Source organism: Grammomys surdaster, unplaced genomic scaffold, assembly GCF_004785775.1.
Source record: "Grammomys surdaster isolate TR1022 unplaced genomic scaffold, NIH_TR_1.0 127, whole genome shotgun sequence".
Classification (NCBI taxonomy): Eukaryota; Metazoa; Chordata; class Mammalia; order Rodentia; family Muridae; genus Grammomys; species Grammomys surdaster.
Window position 1 is genome coordinate 10,136,378 of NW_021604585.1, and position 19,582 is coordinate 10,155,959.

The 19,582-nt window shown below is 41.2% G+C and overlaps 1 protein-coding gene across 2 annotated transcripts in view; it reads left to right on the forward strand.

The window, feature by feature from the left end:
- Window positions 1-19,582, forward strand: part of Susd6 (sushi domain containing 6) — a 93,256-nt gene that overhangs the window by 26,847 nt on the left and 46,827 nt on the right. For both annotated transcript variants that reach the window (XM_028789496.1, XM_028789505.1), the window contains exon 2: window positions 11,481-11,701. In XM_028789496.1, coding sequence (XP_028645329.1) covers window positions 11,581-11,701 — 121 coding nt within the window. In that variant the 5' untranslated portion in view covers window positions 11,481-11,580. The remainder of the gene's footprint in view (window positions 1-11,480; window positions 11,702-19,582) is intronic.

Sequence of the window (19,582 nt, forward strand, 5' to 3'; positions counted from 1 at the left end):
AGCTGTGCCAACCCCCAGGCACTCCTGTAATCAGGGATGGGCCTTAGTTTTGTCCTGTTCATATTCAGCCATCTGCCTAGGGCTAGGACCATCTGCTGCCTGTGAGTGACCTGAGCAAGGGAAGCAGTGTGTGAAGCGGTGTGGGTGAGCAGCAGCCTATTTTTTCAGGGACTAATTGTATGGATGGGTCTAGGGCTCCTTCCCCAACTCTGACTTCTGTTTTAACGCATGTTATCCAGGTTTTAGTTTTGTTCCAGATGCTGCCCTCTAACCACTCTACTAGAGAGCCTTTGCTGAGTTTTTGTTTACTCTCTGAGTGCTTTGTCCTTTTGCCCTGGTCCTTGAGAATCTTCATGTAATATAAATATCATTGCAGAAAGAAAACCATGGAAATAAAAATGTTTAGAAATGAAACTTTGGATCTTACAGATGTAAATGATAAGCCTGTGTATCATCTTGTGTCTTTAGGTTCATCATCCTGTTTTCCATTTTTCCTCCTGAGATGTCTTCAAACAACATGTATGGGCTGACTTACTTACTTGGAAGGTTGTAGGTCAAGTTTGCCTTTCTTCACCTTTGTACAGAGAATAAAAAATACAAGAGGAAAGTAATGTGCCCTCATCACTCTTAGTAGTAACTCTTGAGTTTGGAGGTTTTCAGCTTGCATAAAATTGTGAGTGAAAACTACTAGGAGGTAGGGTTAGCAAGGGATTATTATTATTATTATTATTATTGTCCCATTCGTTCCAGGTTGGCCTGGGACTTGATATATAGGTGAGGATGACCTCCCCTTCTCCTCTTAAGTGCTGAGATTACTGGTATGCACCATCAGGCCAGATTTATGCAGTGTTAAGGAGCTCTATACTAAATGAGTAAGCTACATCCTCCACCTCAAGAAGAGGAGTGTGTGTGTGTGTGTGTGTGTGTGTGTGTGTGTGTGTGTGAGAGAGAGAGAGAGAGAGAGAGAGAGAGAGAGAGAGAGAGAGAGAGAACTTTTAAACAACTACCACAACAAAACTCTGGTGGTAGGATTAATCAGTAGAAATGAGTGGGATGGGCTACTGTGCCATCTATCTTTTAGGGCTTCTTTAAAGGGCTGCTGGGGACCTTTACGTAGTGAAAGGTTAAGTGTCTGAAGTTAGGTTCTGCTGCCGGGGGAATGTTGTCCTTGGCATTCATGAGAGTGCACTGTGGGTGACTATGTCACAATGCTATGAGTATAATAAAAGAAACTATACAAGTCTTTCTATTTTGGAGAATGATATATCTCATTATTTGATTTTCCTTCTGGGTTGATCATTCCCTACTGTTTCTAGTATAGACACTGAGGATGTTTGTTTAACTGTCAGACTTTGCCTAATTTGTCTCCCTTTTCTTGTCTAGCACTCTTAAAAATGGAAGAAAAAGAAGAGAAAGTAACTAAGAATTATAGGGTTTGGAACAGAGATGCTTTTCAAATAGAGCTCACCTGTCACAACACTGTTTCAAATGATGATAACAATAATAAGGATAGGTATTAATGATAATAGTAACTATCATTTTTGATGACTCATAATATGCCAGCATTATGCTAAGTGTTTTGTGTTCCTTTCCGTATGTAGTGCAGAAAAGCCATATAAGAGAAACAAGTAAACAGATAAGGAACCTGAGGTTGCATAATTATGCTGGGATTATGACTGCAGAAGCCCTCCTTGAGCAGAGATGAAGTGTCTTTGTTTGCTCAAGGTCAGTTTTTCTAGTTAGAGGTGATACATAAGTAGAGCCCACTTCTCTTGACTTTGACTTTCATTGAGCACATTTTTTGTTTTGTTTTGAACTCAAGATTCCTTCTCTGTGATTATTTTCTCTCCTTCCTTGTTCTCTACCCCATTTAATTTCAGTGAAATTGAATGAAATAAAGGAAAGGATGGTTTAAGTTTGGAGTTTTTGGTGAGCTTTAAAGGTTTATTTTTAAATAGGCAGCTTTCCCAGACAGACTGGGAGTTTAGCAGAAGGCCTGAGAACCAGGAAGTGACACAGACCTGTTTATATCATCCCACTTGAGGGCCTTTGGAAAGCCATCCACGTAGATGGTAAAAAGTAAACACAAGTGCAGCAGCCTTTTCCTTTGGGTTTGCTATTTTTCACATGGAGGAGGTGTTTCCTGCACAGCTATAACTGCTCTGAACACTAAAATCTGGCTCCTAAATATCCTCTCCAGTGACACATACAGATACGTATTTATTTCTTGTTACCAGACAGAAGCATCCTGTGATTCTAGCAGACAAAATGAACTGCTCCCCTCTTCATCCTAAAAAATGACTTGGTCTTCTGAGGTTTTGTTTTGTTTTGTCTTTGTTTTTGTTTTATCATTACAAATAAGCAGTTTCTGTCTACAGAAGATTGTCTTGGAAGTGTGATCACCAGTGTGTGCTTGAGTTCAGGGTACAGTTTATACATACCCCACCCATACATAATTATAAGTCTTTGCTTCTTAACTCCTTTGTTTTCTCTTAGCACTATAAAATACATTTTTTAGGTCCTAGGAGCAATTTGAATGCTGTAGATAAGCATGTACTTCTTCTCCAGCATATTGTGAATTCCTTGAGAGCAAGATACCACATCTGATCTCTGTGATTACCCAAACCTTGTATGGAAGACAGCTAGTACATATTTGCTGAACTACAGTATAATCGGTTCCTGAAAATGTAGAGTCGTGAGGGTTCAGATTGAGCAAATCGCTTTCTTGGATTTCTGTTTGCAGAGTGAGTATTGGAACCTGTTCCTTTTAGCTCTGCTGTGAGTCATGTAGAGGGTATAATGATACATCTACTTCTGGGGCCTAGAAACTAATCACTGCTGTATCTGCCAAGCATTTGCTACCTGTCTCAAACTTGAAGTCGATGCACTCCCTTCCCTTCCCTTCTGTTTCATGTCTGTGGCTGCTTTGCCATCTCTTTTGTTCTGCACAAACTATCAGTCAAAGGTTTTTATCTCCTTCTTCTCCTGAGTTCAACAGGTATTTATTGAACACTCTGGGTTGTGAAGAGAAGTAGAATTGGTGAACCAGTCATTACCTGTGGTAGATGCAGCTTGGGGAAGAAACCTGTCACTGTATGGGCTTCAAGGGGGGGGGATATACTTGGTTGTTTCAGGAGGCAGGGACAGGTTAATCTCTGAGTTCAAGGACAGCTTGGTCTACACAGAGATCAGGGCCAACCAGATAGAGTGACCTTTTTTTTTTCTCTCCCAAACATCCCCCACCCCCAAAGAGCAGGGCACTCTCTTCAAGCAGGCAGATGGATATTTAATTTTTCATATATGCTGAGTTAAGTGCCTTTAAAAGTAGTTTGGGATTTGGAAAGAGCCTTGTTTAAGGTTGAGAGAAGAAGGTTCACTTGTTTAACTCGTTGGTTGTTTTGGGATTTGGCTTTTTTTAAATCTGAACTGACCTTGTGCTTTGAGCCTGATTTCAGGATGTTTCTAAACCACATTCAAAGACTGCCCTTAGGGAATCCAGTGGGTATCAGCCACAGCCTGACGGAAGAACCCTCACCATCGTGAACTGAAGTCAGTTTCAGATACATTCTATAGCTCATGCTTGTTGTTTTCCACCTCACGTAGTCCCAGAAGATTGGTGTTATCCAGTTTGCAGATAGGAACTGAAAATTTCTTTTCCTAGACCATCCAGTTAATACTGTCCAGTGGACCAGAGATCTGCCCTGGCCTGCAGTGCTATTCCTGAGAGATTCTTAGCTGAACCATTTTCCTCCCACTGGTAAGGAAATAAAAGCACAAGAAGTGAAGTTTTTGTTGTAGGTCTCCCTGTCAGTCTACGGTAAAGCTCTGCTTTTAAAAAGTGGCTTCCTGGCTACAGATTAGACACTTATGGCTGAGTTCCTTGCTTTCTCCTGTTTTTCCTGTCAGAGTCGGTTTTGCTTTGTTCTCCTCTTCTCATTTCTCCTACATTTTTCTATCTCTTCCCTAGGCTCCTGCATTGCTACAGTGTTCCTGTGTGTTGAGGCTTGAGGTGGTTGGCTTTTTGATTCTTGTGTGTGTGTTTTTTTTCTCTCTCTCTCTCTCTCTTTGTTAGATGTTTGTTGTTTTTGGAAAGTGCTTTAGGAACACTGTGTGCTAGATGATGGGTACAAATGTGCTGATGGATTAAGCTCTAACTGGTAAAGTAGATTCTCTTGAGTTTACTGCAATGCAGAGGGAGATAGATGCTAGAGTTTGGTCTTGGAAGATGAAGGTGGAAGGGCTGCTAGGGTAGATTTTACGTTTCTTCCTTGTAGTTAGAATAGAACACTTGTAGACTTTTTCAGAGGAAATACTTTTGGGTCACTTCTAGAAGGGTTTGAATTCCTTAGACCTGAAATGGCCTTGGAAGCCATCCAGGTCCACCCCTAAGCACTGGAAAGACTGGGTGACTTGCTTGAGGACAGAAACACTGCCTAATGCTGAAGCTAGACCTAGCTGTCTCCTGTCAGATCCCTGCTGTAGTCAAAACTGCTGCTAGATCCTAGAAGACTGAGAGAGGACTGAACAAGAATATAATCATGTGTCACTGGTATTCCTGCTTGCCTGGACCTTGGGAGAAAATGTGATGCCCTGAGTATCAACAGCAGTTCTTCTTGAGCATCACAGGTTGTAAGGAATATCAAAGCAATTCAAGAAAATCTCTGGCACATTCCAGTAACTTTTAGGTGCCTTAAGAGGAAAGCTGAGGGTAATTTTTATAATTAGGAGCAGATTAAATTTCAACAAAATTTATTTTTACCAAGGAATGGTAGAACATAGCTATAATCCCAGCATTTGACAAATTGATTGCTAATTCAAGGATAGCCTGGATTACCTAGTCCTCCCCTTTTCTTCCCTTCCTCTCCCTTCCTTTCTTCCTCTCTCTACCCTCCTCTTCCTCCCTTCTGCTTCCCTGTTCTGCCCTGCAGTGAAATGGGTAAGGTAATGTTCTGCCAAATGTTCCTCAAATCCCAATAGAAGAAATTGTGGCTGTTGAGGCACTGAAATGTTAGTTGTTCAGAGGAAATAGAAGTTGGTGACTAAAAAAAATCCATAGGAGGAAGAATATAGAAGGCATCTACAAAACCTTATATTGTCTATAGGGGATGGTAGGAGGTCCAGATGGTTTGAAGGTGAATGGGAGTGAAAAGGGGAAAATTTCTACAATCCCATCTAAGAAGGTAAGAGTTATGGAATGGCCTGGGTAGTCACTTTTTGATATTCTCCTCTGGGGACTTTGGACTTCTTGTTAGAACATTCTGAAATGTAATCCAGTGCTTACGTTCTGTTCATACTTTAGGAAATGGTCTTTGTCCTTTCCCATCATGTAACAGTGAGAGGGTTGGTGTAGATGGTTGGTCAAAGGAATATACTACCTTATTCTACACTCTTACTCTCTCTCATCCCCTTCTGTATTAGTCTGAGATAAGAAAAGGTTTCAAATTGGTTTTCTCTTTCCAGTTCCCTTTCCTGATTAATGCATACACGATTCATGGTTTATCTAATAATTTATCCTAAATATTATATGTGAACTGAAGTTAATATTCCAGTACCTGGGAGTTAGGACCTTCTGAGTCAGAGAAGAAAGGGACCTGACCCCACAACTTTAGCAAGACTGGCATTAAACATATGGAAGTTTAGGGGCAGAAATGAGTGCTCGTGAGCAGGATGCAGTCCCCTAGGTTTTATGGTTGTTGGTTCATGAATGTGAAAGGCTAGCACCTTGTCCTTGTGGGGCTGACCATCTACAATGGGACTTACTACTACTGCCCACTTTGAGGACAACAGCTGTGTTCCCAAGAAAGAAAACCAGAATGATAAATGCAGGCTTTTCATGTCTGCTCTTGCTCTGTGTTTTGGAGGGAAAAGCACTGCTTGAGGAGACCTGGATTACACAGAGAGAAATATAAAAGCATTAGGGAAAAAATTCTGTGGATGACATGAGACCTGAGAGTCATTCTTAGAAATAGAAATAGTAGCCAGAAAGCCTTGCTACCTGGCACAGGTCCCTCACCCCTGCTCACCTAAAACTTCAGTTGTTACATTCCTGTGAGGGTGGATGAATGCTAGCTTTGAAAGTTGAGGCACGACAACCTTTAATCCCAGACTCACTCCAGAAACAGAGGCAGGAGAATCTCTGTGAGTTTGAGGCCAGCCAGGGCTACACAGTGAAACCCTATCTGGAAAAATAAAAGAAAGGAAAAGAAAGAAAGAAAACAAAAGTTTAGTTCCAGTTATTTTTTTTCAATCATGTATGGTTTTGTTTTTGTTTTTTAAATAGAGGCTCTAGGGCTGGAGCTGGTTCTGTGGGTTGAGTCCATACTGCTCTTCTAGAGGACCCAAGTTCAAGTTTGATTCCTAGCATCCACATCATGTAGCTCACAACCATCTAAAACTCTTAACTGTAGGGATTTGAAGCCTCTGGCCTCCATAGGACCTGCATGTGCATGCATGTACCTCTACAGACACAAGTATACATATAAACATAATAAAAATAAATCTCTTTAAAAGTAGAGGATGTAGCAGGTGGCAGGCACTATGGTGCATGCCTATAATTCCAAATTCCAGTTCTTACTGAGGCAAGGCAGGAAGATGGCTGCAAATTCAAAGATATCATGAGTTACACAGGGAAGCCTTGTCTCAAAAATAGATTAATTAATTACATGGTCAATAACATACCAGAAGAATACTGATGTGCAATGGATCTCCCCTCCCACCCCCACTCCTTTTTTAACAGTTTAAGCCTTAGTATTTCTCTAGGGATAATGATATTATGCTGGTCAGTTTTATGTCAACTCAACACAAGTTAAGAGTTATTTGGGAAGAGGGAACCTTAGGAAACTGCCCCCACCAGATTGTCCTGTGGGCAAGCCTGTGGTACATTTTCTTGATTGTTAATTGCTGTGGGATGACTAGCTCACTTGGGCAATGCCACCCCTGAATCATATAAGAAACAGGCTGCATCAACTCTGGTTTCCAGTTTCCTGCCTTGTGAGTTCTTGCCCTGACTTCCCTCAATAGTAACTGTACCTGGAAATGTAGGCTAAAAATTTCCCCTCCCTCTCTTCTTTCGTGTGTGTGTGTGTGTGTGTGTGTGTGTACAGTACTGACCCACTGAGTTCAGAGTTGCCTGCATGATCATGGGTGGGAAATTATTTACTGGAGTGTGGATGACTTTTTAGTGGCTATACTACTAAATAAAGTGATGCCCCTCTCCCAATTTGGTGTTGTTTGAAATGGGGTCTCATACTGTAGCCCAGGCTGGCCTTGAAGTTACAGTATTTCTGTCTCACTGTTGTGAGTTCTGAGATTCCAGGTGTATAAACCATGCCCAACTGAAGACTTTATAAAATTCTATGTTTAAAGTAGATAATTCCTTATTTAGATCTGATTTGCTGTATGACTTTTTGTCCAAATTAGCTGGGTTTTCTTGTAGCTGGTGCTACTCTGGGGTCTTAAAAGTTGACTTTCCTCTGTTATTTTGAAGCAGTAACCTTAGACCATCCTTTACACATAAATACTCCATTGATGACACCCCATTTATGTTTTCCCTGTTTTGTAAATCCACACACCACTCTGCATTTTGTACTTGATATCAAGTACTATGTTTTATTGGTCTCTTGGTTCAGGTAGCTGCCTAAGCAATAAGAGAGAAGCCAGCAGTTGGTGAGACAGAACAAATCAGGAGCTTGTACTCCTCCGCCTTCTCCCCACTTTCAGTCTCCTCCCACAGTTTGGCAAACCTTTGCAATCCCCTGTCAAATGCAAGGGCCTATGCTATGCTAGCTCTTAAAGATAAAGGTTGCAAAATGAGTAATTTATTGTCTCTGCTTTCAAGGAACTCTCAGTCCACTGGGTGAGGCAGATAAACAAATAGATACAGTAACCAGTTCAAGTTGAAGTAGTGAAGGGTACCAAGGAGCCAGTTCTCCTGGGAATAGGCATGATAGGAAGTGTCAGGAAAGGGATTTTTTTCTGGAGATGCCCATAGGGCTGACCCTTTAAAGTGACTATTCCTAGAAGTTTGTTGAGGAAATAGACATAAAAGTCATGCTACATTAAATTGATTTGTATTTTATCTCTTTGAAAAGTTAATATGGATACAAAGTACAGTGCTCAAGAAGATTGAGAGAATTCGTATAGTAATTGGTTTTTATTTTTTGCTTTTTGATATATATTTTTTTATTTTTTTCGAGATAGGGCTTCTCTGTGTAGTGCTTCTTGATTTTTAACCATTCAGTTATCCTTCTTTTTTTGTTTGTTTGTTTTTTGTTTTGTTTTTCAAGACAGGGTTTCTCTGTGTAGTTCTGGCTGTCCTGGAACTCACTCTGTAGACCAGGCTGACCTCGAACTCAGAAATTCACCTGCCTCTGCCTCCCAAGTGCTGGGATTAAAAGCATGTGCCACCACCGCCCGGCTCAGTTATCCTTCTTAAAGGCAATGTTTCTTATGTATTATTCCTGAGGGATTTTTTGTATATATAAGTGTATGTGTAACATACACCCTTTAAAAATCCAAGTATGGGCTGGGTATAATAGCATACACCTGTAGTCCTAACACTTGAGAGGCTGAGGCAGTGGATGAAGTGTTTAAAGCAGCCTGGGCTACCTAGCAAGGTCAACACCAATCTGGGCTTCAGAGACTGTATCTTAAAAAGCTAACATAAATTAATAAATTAAAAAATATAAGTGTACGTTCCATTTTTTCAGATAAAAGAAGGTATTTTATATTAACAAGATTTAGAATGCCCCATTTTTAAGTAACTGAATCGTGTGTTTTTAAGTGTACTATAACTAATATAGCCGTTTTAATTTTCAGATTGTTCCAGTATTTTCCTTTTTCAAACAATGTTCTTGAGGGTCCTACATATGTATATGTTATTGCACACTTGTGATTTCTGATGATAGATCTAGAATTAGATCTATAATAAGAATCAATAAGAATCAGTAAGTCAGAGAATATGTACTTTTTGGGATCTATGTTATTAAGTTGCCTTCTAAAGGCATTATATATAAAATAAAGAATATTGAGATTATCTTCTCTCTTGACCAATTCTTTATAATCCCTTCCAGAGTGATCTTAAAAAATAAAATTGGTGTCCTGAGACTAAAGAGACAGCTTAGTGGTTAAGAGTGTACATACTGTTCTTCCAGAAGATGGGAGCTGCCATATCAAGCAGCTTACAACTGTGTTCCTCCAGTTCCAAAGGATTTAACACCCCTCCTCCAACCTCTACATCCAATACGCACATACCTATACACAGAAAAAAATGTATATACATAATTTTAAAACAATATATTTTTTTTTAAAATTTGCTCTTTTAACTTCCTTACTTAACATCCCTGACAGTTTTACTTGCTTTTCAATTAGACTTTCAACTCCTTGGTTTAGCCTTCTTCTGAACCTTTTCCAGGAGTACTCTTGATTCACCCATCTATAGTAAAACCTCCCTGCTTCCTCTACAGCCCCCTCTCCTCCAATATATCTTACACATCATTTAGGACTCAAGAGTGGCATCAGCTCCTCTGGGTAGTATTATTTAACTCCTGATACTCATGTGCAGAACACCTAAGGCACTACCTTACATATACCCACTCACCACTTAAATATGTATTGTTCATGTGCTGTGATATGGCACATGCAGATGGCATTCTTGATGGTTCCCAGGTGTTGCCTTAAAGAGATGACTGAAGAATTCCTCATAGGGTTATCTAGTGTGGATATACTGAAATAGCACCACAAGACTCATTGTTAATTTATCATTAGCCAGCTAGGGCTCTGGACATATCCTTTAACATCTTTAACCTCTGACTTTAAATAACACCACTTCTTTTTTCATCTTCTTGAAAAGCAGCTTGACTATAGCAGCAATGACAATAAGGTTACTGAGGACTTAAATGGGTTAGGCACATTTTTCACAGAGAGGAAACTGGGCTAAGAGCTACAAGGAACAAATATTTCAATATAGGCCTTCCCACTCTCCCATTTGTAGCCATATAAATATGAGCACAATCTACGTATGCATAAACATAGCGACTTCTCTGTGAACCACTCTGTCTTCAGCTTTACAGTCTGAGTAAAAGCTGAAGACCAAAGATGCCTTTGTCACAAAGAAAAGAGGTGAAGACTGGAGCCTGTAGTGGCTAGCTCTGTTCTTGATCCCCGACTAATGTACTGAAGAGTCTCATAACTGCTCTATTTTACACTGAGAGAACTCATGTTACTGCTTGCAGTTGTCTCCTCTGAGGGAGGGGGGAACATGGGTTTGAGTCAAGGCTTCAGATATACATTAAAGTTGAGTCTGGTTATCATCTATTATCTTTGGCCAAGACTCAGAGAATCCTTTATTAGGGTTGTTAATGGGAGGCCTTCTGATCTGTGCCTTTAGAGCTTTATGTTGAGTGTATGGAAATTTTTAAAAAGGAAGTATGTTATTTTGAATACCTTCTATAAACTAGGATATTTGAGTAACTGGTAAATAACTGAATAAAATAGGCCCACTTCATGTTTTATCAACCTAGAATCTTCTCTAAAGACATTTAGAAAATAATCCTTAAATTCTTGACTACTACTTGGTTTTGTTTGTTTGTTTGAGACAGGGTCTCACTGTATAGTGTTGGTTGATCTGGAGCTCCCTATATAGACTAGGTTGGCCTTGAACTCGCAGAGACCTCCCTGACTCTTTTTCCAGAACATTGAGATTAAAAGGTGTGTGCTGCCACACTGGGCTTGATTTTTTTTTTTTTTAAATAATACTTTTTACTATTCTTCATGTCAGCCTGAACCAGAAATGGGTGGTGGGGCCATTTAGCAACTACAGGAAGCAGCCTGTCGTCCACATCCTCATCATTTTAAAGGTTAGTCAGTAGAATGTCACCCCTCTGGTCACAGGTGTGTAGGTTGAGCCTTGAATAGTTTGAGATTCAGGGCTGTTGAAAGAGATCCTCAGGGACTTCTCAGCCTCTGATAAGCTAGGCCTCTGTGCTCTTGGTTCCTGCTGCTGCATTCCTTCTCTAGGCGGTGTAGTTATTCCTTTAAGACATGCGCTCACTCTGTTTTTCCTTTTGGTTAGCTGAAGTTGCTTTGAAGCCAAGTGACATAGGCGGAGCAGCTCTGTGTCAACAGCTGCTTTCTGCTGGAGCCTGTAGGCCAGTGGTCCTGTCAGAGCAGGCAGTTTCTGAAAGGAACACTGACCGGACCTGGCTGGCTGGGCAGGTGATGTACAGGTGAGCTGGAGTTGTCCCCTGTCCCTTTTCGAAAGGGTCTGCCTCCTAGATCAGATTTTGACAACAGCTGGCAGCAAGCTTTGGCAGCTCCCCAGGAGGAGCTTCTGTGCTTGTCTCTTGGCAGTAATGATTCAGTTGCTAGAATTCTTCCAGCTTTGTGTATGATTGTGGCTTCCTTGCAGAGTGCTTGCATCTAACTAACTTATAGCTGAAATTTTCACTTTACTTAAGTCTTTTTTTGTTTGTTTGTTTTAGGTAAAGCTACTTCTGGCTGGCTTTAGGATTCTTCTGGGTTTTGAAGTCGTTCTTTAAAACAAAACAAAACAAATAAATAAAAACCTCAGACGGATAAAAGATGTGCCATGGCAGGATAGCACCAAAGAGAAGCTCAGAGTTTGTTGTGAATTCCGTGGGGCATGGAGTGTTTCTTCAACTGGTGATCCTTTGCACTCTGCTGGGAGATGGATTAGCCTCTGGTAAGTTCAAATCTGCCTTTTGTGTTTGGGAGGGGAAAACATTATACCCGGGTTTCTCCTGGAGCCTGGGATTGCTTTTTGTCAGGCAGTTCAGAAGAACTTTTCGTTTGTTTGGTTGGTTTTGTTTTGTTTTATAGTCTGGTATGTACAGCAGGAAGTCAGTTCTTTGAAACCTAATAGAGCAAGATGGGGAACCTGCTGGTGATTACATTATCTCCCTTCCCCCCCAGCTGTTGGCATCTTCAGCTAGAGAAAACCTAGGATCCAGGGCATGATATACAGGGAAGGAAATGAGCTGAATTAGACTGCCTGGGTTTAGAGCCCATTCCTATTACTGCCTATGACCCTGAGCAAATCACTCTGTTACTGTGAATTTCTGGCTTCCTCAGCTACAGAGTGGGTTAACAACAGTAGCTACTTTACTGAGGGCTGTAAAGGTATTAATGTTACATAGTAAAACACTTAATGATGTTCACTCTTTTGTTTTTATTGTTTGTTCATTTTTTCCTTGTTTTTCTGTGCTTCTTCTCAGACCAGGAACATAGCTGAGATACTGTATCTTAGTGAAAATAGGACCTAGTACCTGACATTATAGTTACATTGTAATTCTGGGCAAAGCCCAGAGCTTTGTCCCATAGCTCAGATTCTTCATGTGTTAAATGAAAAAGTTGACTGTCACTTGTAGCTCCTCAGTTTGTATTTCATGACTCTGAGAGCTTTTCTATTAAGAATGATAAGATGGAATGTTGCTAAGAGAGACTGAGAATTCAGGAGTAAGCCATTTTGAATTTGTTGATTCTTGATGCGTTGACAGTATTCTAAAGTCCCTAATCGTTTCACTCTGTGCAATCCAGACCTGGCATCCTTTCCAAAAAACATATAGTAGGAGGTACTGAGCAGGCCATTGGATGGCATGCCAGAACCATCTGTGTATCTATGAGTCCTGGTGTGAACATTGGTGTTTGGCACTAATGGAATCCTTGCCAGAGTTCTTTAGAACAACCAGGATGGCAGTTTTCTTGGATTTGTTCCCTGGAGAGGGATTGCAGAGTTATCCTGGAATGGGACTTTAGTGGTGATGAGGCACATTATATGTCCATGGACTTTTCATAATTCAGTGCTCTCTCTTCTATTATCATTTCTATTACCCTCTTACTCATACAACTGATAGGAGGAAGGGTTCGTCTACGTTTAGCGTGATTCTGAACTGTTGAGAGAGATGGTTATGGATTCAGTTGTTCCATTATAGCCTTCCCTATTGTGTCCATACTTCTTTTTCTGATTTCCCTCCTTCTGCCCTTTCCTTCCTAGCCATGAGGAACCCTAGTATAACCCCTGGTACCATTGATGATTGGGACTCCATTGTATGGGATCATACTTGTATGAAAAGGAAAACAAGACTGGCCTATACAAGTCTCCAGAAGTGATACGTACAGAAACACAGTGTAAAAGTTGTCATGCTTACCGCTCTTAACTCTAGAGCAGAAGCTAGCAAACTGCTCCATGCTAACTCCCCACTATGTATCAAGAACTAGTCTGGAAAACTTGATTTAATGCTATAATACAGGTTGGCCTTGAGCTTGAGGACCTCCTTCCTCTAGCTCCTTAGTGCTGGGATTACAAATATGAACCACCATTCCTGGCTTCTGCCTGCTTTGTATGATCTTCATGCTACCTATATTTTTAGTATGCTAAAAAAAGAAGCAGAAAAGTAATATTTTGTGACATGTAAAAATTATATGAAATTCAAATTTCAATGCCTATAAGTTAAATTTGAGTGGAACATGATATGCTTATTCTTGAATATATATTGTCTCTGGCTACTTTTGTGCTGTAATGGCAAAAAGTTGAGTAGGTATAGTAAAAAAACACAGTGGCTAAAGTATTCGGCTCTTTGCCTATAATCCCAGCATTTAGCAAATTGAGGCAGGAGGACTATCCCATGAGTTTAAGGCCAGCCTGGGCTGCAGAGTGAGACCTGGATCAGACAGACAAACAGAATATTTGGTTCTTTATAGAAGTTTTGTATTCTCCTGCTCCCATTCCCCAAGTTAGCCTAGAACAAATGCTGCTTAGTAGGTATGTGCTTGAATGAAACCACTGTCAGAGCTAGAAGGAAGGGTGAACTTCTCAGCCAGATTTGAGAGGTTGTACATTTGCCTGAGGTCTAATAGTTAATGGTAGGTCCAGGAACAGAACCTGGACTGGTGCCTAGGAACCACTGCAAGTTGCCTTTCCCAGGATTTCTCCTGGACGCTGCCCTAGCATGTTAAGTTGCATTGTTGCTAGCAGAGTATTGGAAGTCTTTGGCCCCTTTAGTTTCATTGAGTCATCTTACCTTCTCCACCTTCCTTTTTATTGCTCTATGCTTTCTTCCTTCCATTTCCCACTCCATTTTACACCTACCCAGCACCTTCCCTACTTTCTACCCAGGGTTTCAGACTGGCTAGATAAAGGGATTATTATTCTTTAGTGTGGAAAAACTATCTGTTTATAATGTGGACCCAGACTAGAATGGAAAAGTTAAAGCTGTTTTCTTTCCCTTCCCCACTGCAAAGACTCTTTCCCACCACCCTAACATTCAAGTCATTTTTATTCCTCATAAAATATGTACTATCTGGGTGCAGAGTGCAGACAGGGAGAAGGGCCTTCACCATTACTAAGATCCAGTGTGCCAGCATTGCTGCCAATATTTTTTGGCTTCTAGGGGAAGGTGATACCCACCCCCTTGGCCTGAAAACTCAGAACACACCTGCATGGCTGTGACTGCCATGAGCACCGTGCCAAGTATGCTCACCAGGAAACCAAGACTCTCAGATACAGTGAAGCTAAAGGGACTGCCTTTCTTTAGCTGCTTCCCCTTCGTGAGTGAGTGAGTGAGTGAGTGAGTGAGTGAGTGAGTGTGAGTGTGTGTGTGTGTGTGTGTGTGTGTATTGGAGGGTGTACATGCATGTGAATGTGAGTTCCTGTACCCAAACATATGCATGTGGAGGCCAGAATATGACATCTGGTATCTTCTATCATCTTAACTGCCTTGAGACAGGGCCTCTCACTGACCTAGAAGCTTTGTTTTGGCTACCTGGCCAGCCAATGAGCTCTCAGGAGCCCCTTATCTCCACCCCACAATATAGACATGTGTTTTATAGGCTTTTAATGTGGATGCTAGGGATTCTAACTTCAGTCCTCAGGTACTTAAGCTTGAATAGGAAGTGATCTTAACCTACTAAGCCATCTCTTCCAGACCACACTTCTCGATTTCTTATGTGTTTTTGTAGCTGCTCCTGAATAACCATTTCAGAGATATTTTATATTTTTGGTTGTGAGCCTAGCCTTTAACAGCTGAGCCATTTCTCCAGCCCCCTATTTCAGAGATATCTTAAAGTGTTTGTAAAATATATAGCCTTGCCACCAGTGAACCCTAGTAGACAATAGACATGTGCACATATCATGCACATTCATGGCTATAAGAATCCCATTGGACCATAGATAATGCGTTCTCTAGAAGCATTATGTGAGCGTAGCCTCTGATTATAAGATCACATGGAGTCTTGGTTATAATCTCAGGTTAAACAAAAAAGAATCGTGTAAAGGGTCACTTGAGAGTTCTAGTACATTATGTTTGGGTTTTGAGTTCCATAGCCATCTTGCTTGCCTGCCTGCCCTTTGTTCCATCTTCTGTTCCTCATCCTTCAGGGTTGTTTGTTTGTTTTGGTTGTTTTTTGAGGGAGTCTCAACTATGTAGCCAGGCTGACCTTGAACTAGTGATCTTTCTGTCTCAACTTCTCAAGTGCTAGGATTACAGATGTGTGTTGTCATACCTAGATGTTGTCTCATCTATAGCTCAGGATTTGGAATTATACTAGCAAAAGTATTAGAGAAACATTAACCAAAGGCCAGATTTTCCTTTGGTCTTTTCATTGGAGACTCCTTTTTAGATGTGGTTTGCCTATCTTGTTATTCAGAAGCTTCATGCAGAAACACAATTCATGGTCTTCATGGGAAGATCAGAATTAAAAACAAACTGTGTGCGTATGCTACTCATACTACCTTTCTTGGACTAGAGAGGAACTAGGACCCACTGTGGGACAGTCTGTCCCAGCTGTCTCTGCTTGATCTGAAGAAACTTGAGTTATGACCTTGGGCAAATCACTTGACCTCTTATGCTGCTGTTAAAGAGAAACAACAGTCTTTAAGAATGTCAGGTTGGTATGTTGTATAGACTAATAAAATGATTGGAGGGCACATGACATATATAAGGCGTGATGTAACTTCTAAATGACAGCAGAGTTGTTATGTGACCTACTGCTGAGTCACTGCACAGGAGACTTTGTGAAGACAACACCTTTGATCTCATGAAAACACAGAACTGAGTACCCTGCGTCACTGTTTGTCCAGGTTAAGAGATTTGGAGCAGGTGTAAATCTGACTGCTGAGGAAAGATTGATTACTTGAGGAATCCCTAGGGTTTTTAGAAAGCTCATCTTTGCACTATTTTGATGATCTCAATTGAGGTGGGCTGCCGACTCAGATCAAATGCTTTGCATTCTGAGTCCAGAAGATATTTACTGACAAACTTAGTGTTCTTTGTTTCTGATCACCCTCCCCCACGTTGCCATGATGCATAAGACCATGTCAAGCATCACAGTTCTCACAGTGCAATTTTGAGATAGTGTAAAAGCAGCCATCTGTATCTCTACACAGCAGAGTGAGTGGGGAAAGTTCTCAGTTTTTGTTGAAGATAAAAATTGTTGAAAACCAGATTCTCTATGATAGGATGTGGCTTTGGCCTTAAGTACTACTTTATCAGAGAGGTATGGCCAGACCTCTTTGGCTCACCTCACCATCTCCGGAGGACCTGAGTTAGATAATGTGCACCAAGCTGGGAATGGTAGAGCAGCAGATAGGAGATGTACATAAGGAACACCATTTCTGTGCCTCATGGAAAGAGGAAGTGAGGTGGGTGTTGGGTAGCTTACCTGGGTACATAATTACAAATGGTGGAACTGGCTGATATTTATGTTCATTCAGTCTGACTCTGTTCATGACTTTGCTGGCGTTGGCCTACCTGTACCTAATGGTAGGTGTCCTTGGGCCCATTTCTTAGGTTTCCTGATTGAGGGGGGAAGTCCAGCCTCCAGAGACTTGTTCTGATAGTGAATAAAGACCCTATCTGTGTTCTTTTCCGTATCAAAAGGATACAGGAGTCATCTCTAGGTTACTGTGTTTTCCTCTGAAGTTGTGTTCTTACCCACAATGGCTGCTTGGTTGTTTGGCTCCAGTTTAGGCACAGGGTTTGCCAAGGCAGTTCTATTCTTAGAAAGGAACAATGAGGGCCATAGCAATGTGTTTCTAAATGAGGATGTAGTTCCCAAAACATCCGCAAAGCATCTTCCTGTCAGCTGCAAACCCTACTGACAAAAGTGATGTAATCTCTCCATGGGGTAATCACCTGTGACTATAAAAAGACTTGAAGGTTGAGGTAGGAGGCTGGATAGGCCAGTTGCTGGGCTTGTTAAACCTTGATGTCATGAAAAGACACTGAGAAATTATTCTCTGCAGACTAATTGTGCCATGTTTAGAACATTCAGGTACAATGGTAACTTTGTACTCTCTTTCTAGCAAATAATACCTGAGCTCACGAAACTGAATACTTGCCTGAATCTCAGTGGGTTTAAAATCCTCATTAAACAGAAATTCACATCTGTTCAGCAGTGGATATCCCTTTACTATGGTCTAACTTGTTAACTTGGAGCTTATTTAATTTTTAACCTGTCCATCTTTTCACCAAAGAAGATGACAACATGCTAAAAACAAAGAGAAAAAAGAAAAAAAGAAAAAATTGAGTTGGTAACCAGAGTCCCTAATGATTGTGGGTAGGTTTTTAGATGAACTCTTTGTATTACCTCCTACCCACTGGAAGATTCCATTCTTCTTTGTCACTCGGAGTATAAACCTCTGAAGGGTGTGAGTGGCTTCCCATTCTAGGTGGCTTATGTTGCTGTGGCTGGGTGCCAGGACTATGGTAAGATAGGCATGACTTTGGCCTGCCTGGTGTTTACCTTTGGAGCCCAGAGAGACAGTAATGTTTAGAAGACAGCCTTTCCATGGTGCCATGGGAATGAGACTTCATTGATAGCTTAGCTCTTTCCAACTCAAATTAAATACAAGGAAATCTGAATTCACTAGATAAGGTTAATATTAAATTGTTATAATTCATTTGTATAGAAGTGTGAATTGATCAGATAGATTCAGTTCATGTGCACTTTCAGTAGCAGCTATCACAGAGCCACTGAGGTCAGTAGTATATTGCTTTGTATTTATTGTATATAGCTGCCATTTGGTTCGCCTCCCACCTTGTGTTTGTGTGTGTAGCATACATATATGTGGGAGCGTATGTACATGGAAGCTTGAAGTTGACCTTTGGAGTCTTCCTTGATCACTGTCCACTTGATTCATTGGGCCATGGATCTCTTCTCACTTGAACCATAGTTTACCAATCTGACTAGTCTAGCTAGCCAGCTTGTTCTAGGGATCTTCCATTTCCCCCCCTTTTTTTAAACTACATTTATTTCTTCACTTTACATCCCAATATCAGACCCCCTCTCCTTCTAGTACCCCCTTCATGCAGATCCTTCCTCCATTCTGTCTTCCCCTTCTTCTTTAGAGTGCTTGTCCCCCCCCATTACCCCACCCTCACAAGTCAAGTCATTGTAGGACTAAGTGCATCCTTCTCCACTAAGGCCAACTAAGGCCTCATTTAGGGGTACAGGATCCACAAGCAGACAAGCAACAGACTCAAGGACAGCCCCTGCTCAGTTGCTCATAAGTTACATGTATGCAGGGGACGTAGGTCCAGCCCATGTTTGATCTTTGGTTGGAGATTCAGGCTCTGAGAACCCCCAAGGGCCCAGGTTAGTTGGTTTTCCTGTGGAGTCCCTTTCCTCTTTGAGTCTTTCAGTCTTTTTCCCAACTCTTCCATAAGACTCCGTGACCTCTAGCTAATGTTTGCCTGTGGGTCTCAGCATCTCATTACACTGGCTACTGGGTGGAAACAGTTATGCTAGATTCCTGTCTGATACAGTATTATTAATAGTGTTAGAGACTGGTTCTTGCCCGTGAGATGGGTCTTAATTTGGGACATTGATTTGTTGGCCATTCCCTCCATCTCTGCTCTATCTTTGTCCCTACACTTAGGCAAGACACATTTTGGGTCGAGGTTTTATGGGTAGGTAACTGTCCTTATCCCTCAACTGGGAGTCCTGCCTGGCTAGAGGAAGTGGCCAGTTCTAGATCCACATTCCCGAATTGCTAGGAGTCTGTGCTAGAGTCACCCCATATATCCCCTGGGGCCTCTACCTATCCCAGGTCTCTGGCACATCCTAGAGATTGCCCCTAGAGAAGGCCAATTTCCCTTCTCTCTCCCCTACTCTCCCTACATCTGATTTCTCCATCCCCAATCCCTATCCCCTCCCCCCTCCAGTTCCCTCCTTCTGTCGACATCCAATATCTATTTTGTTTCCCTTTCTGAGAAAGATTCAACTATCCTCCCTTGGGCCTTTCTTGTTATGTGTCTTCTTTGAGTCTTTTGGTTATAGTGTGGTTATCCTGTACTTTATGGCTAAAATCCACTTATAAGTGAGTACATACCATGCATGTCCTTTTGGTTCTGGGTTACCTCACCCAGGATAATATTTTCTAGTTCCATCTATTTGCCCGTGAAATTCATGATGTCCTTGTTTTTAATGACTGAATAATATTCCATTGTGTAAATGAACCACATTTTCTTTAGCCATTCTTCAGTTGAGGGACATTTGAGTTGTTTCCAGTTTCTAGATATTATGAATAAGGCTGCTATGAACAAGTTGAGCGTAGTTGGGCAAG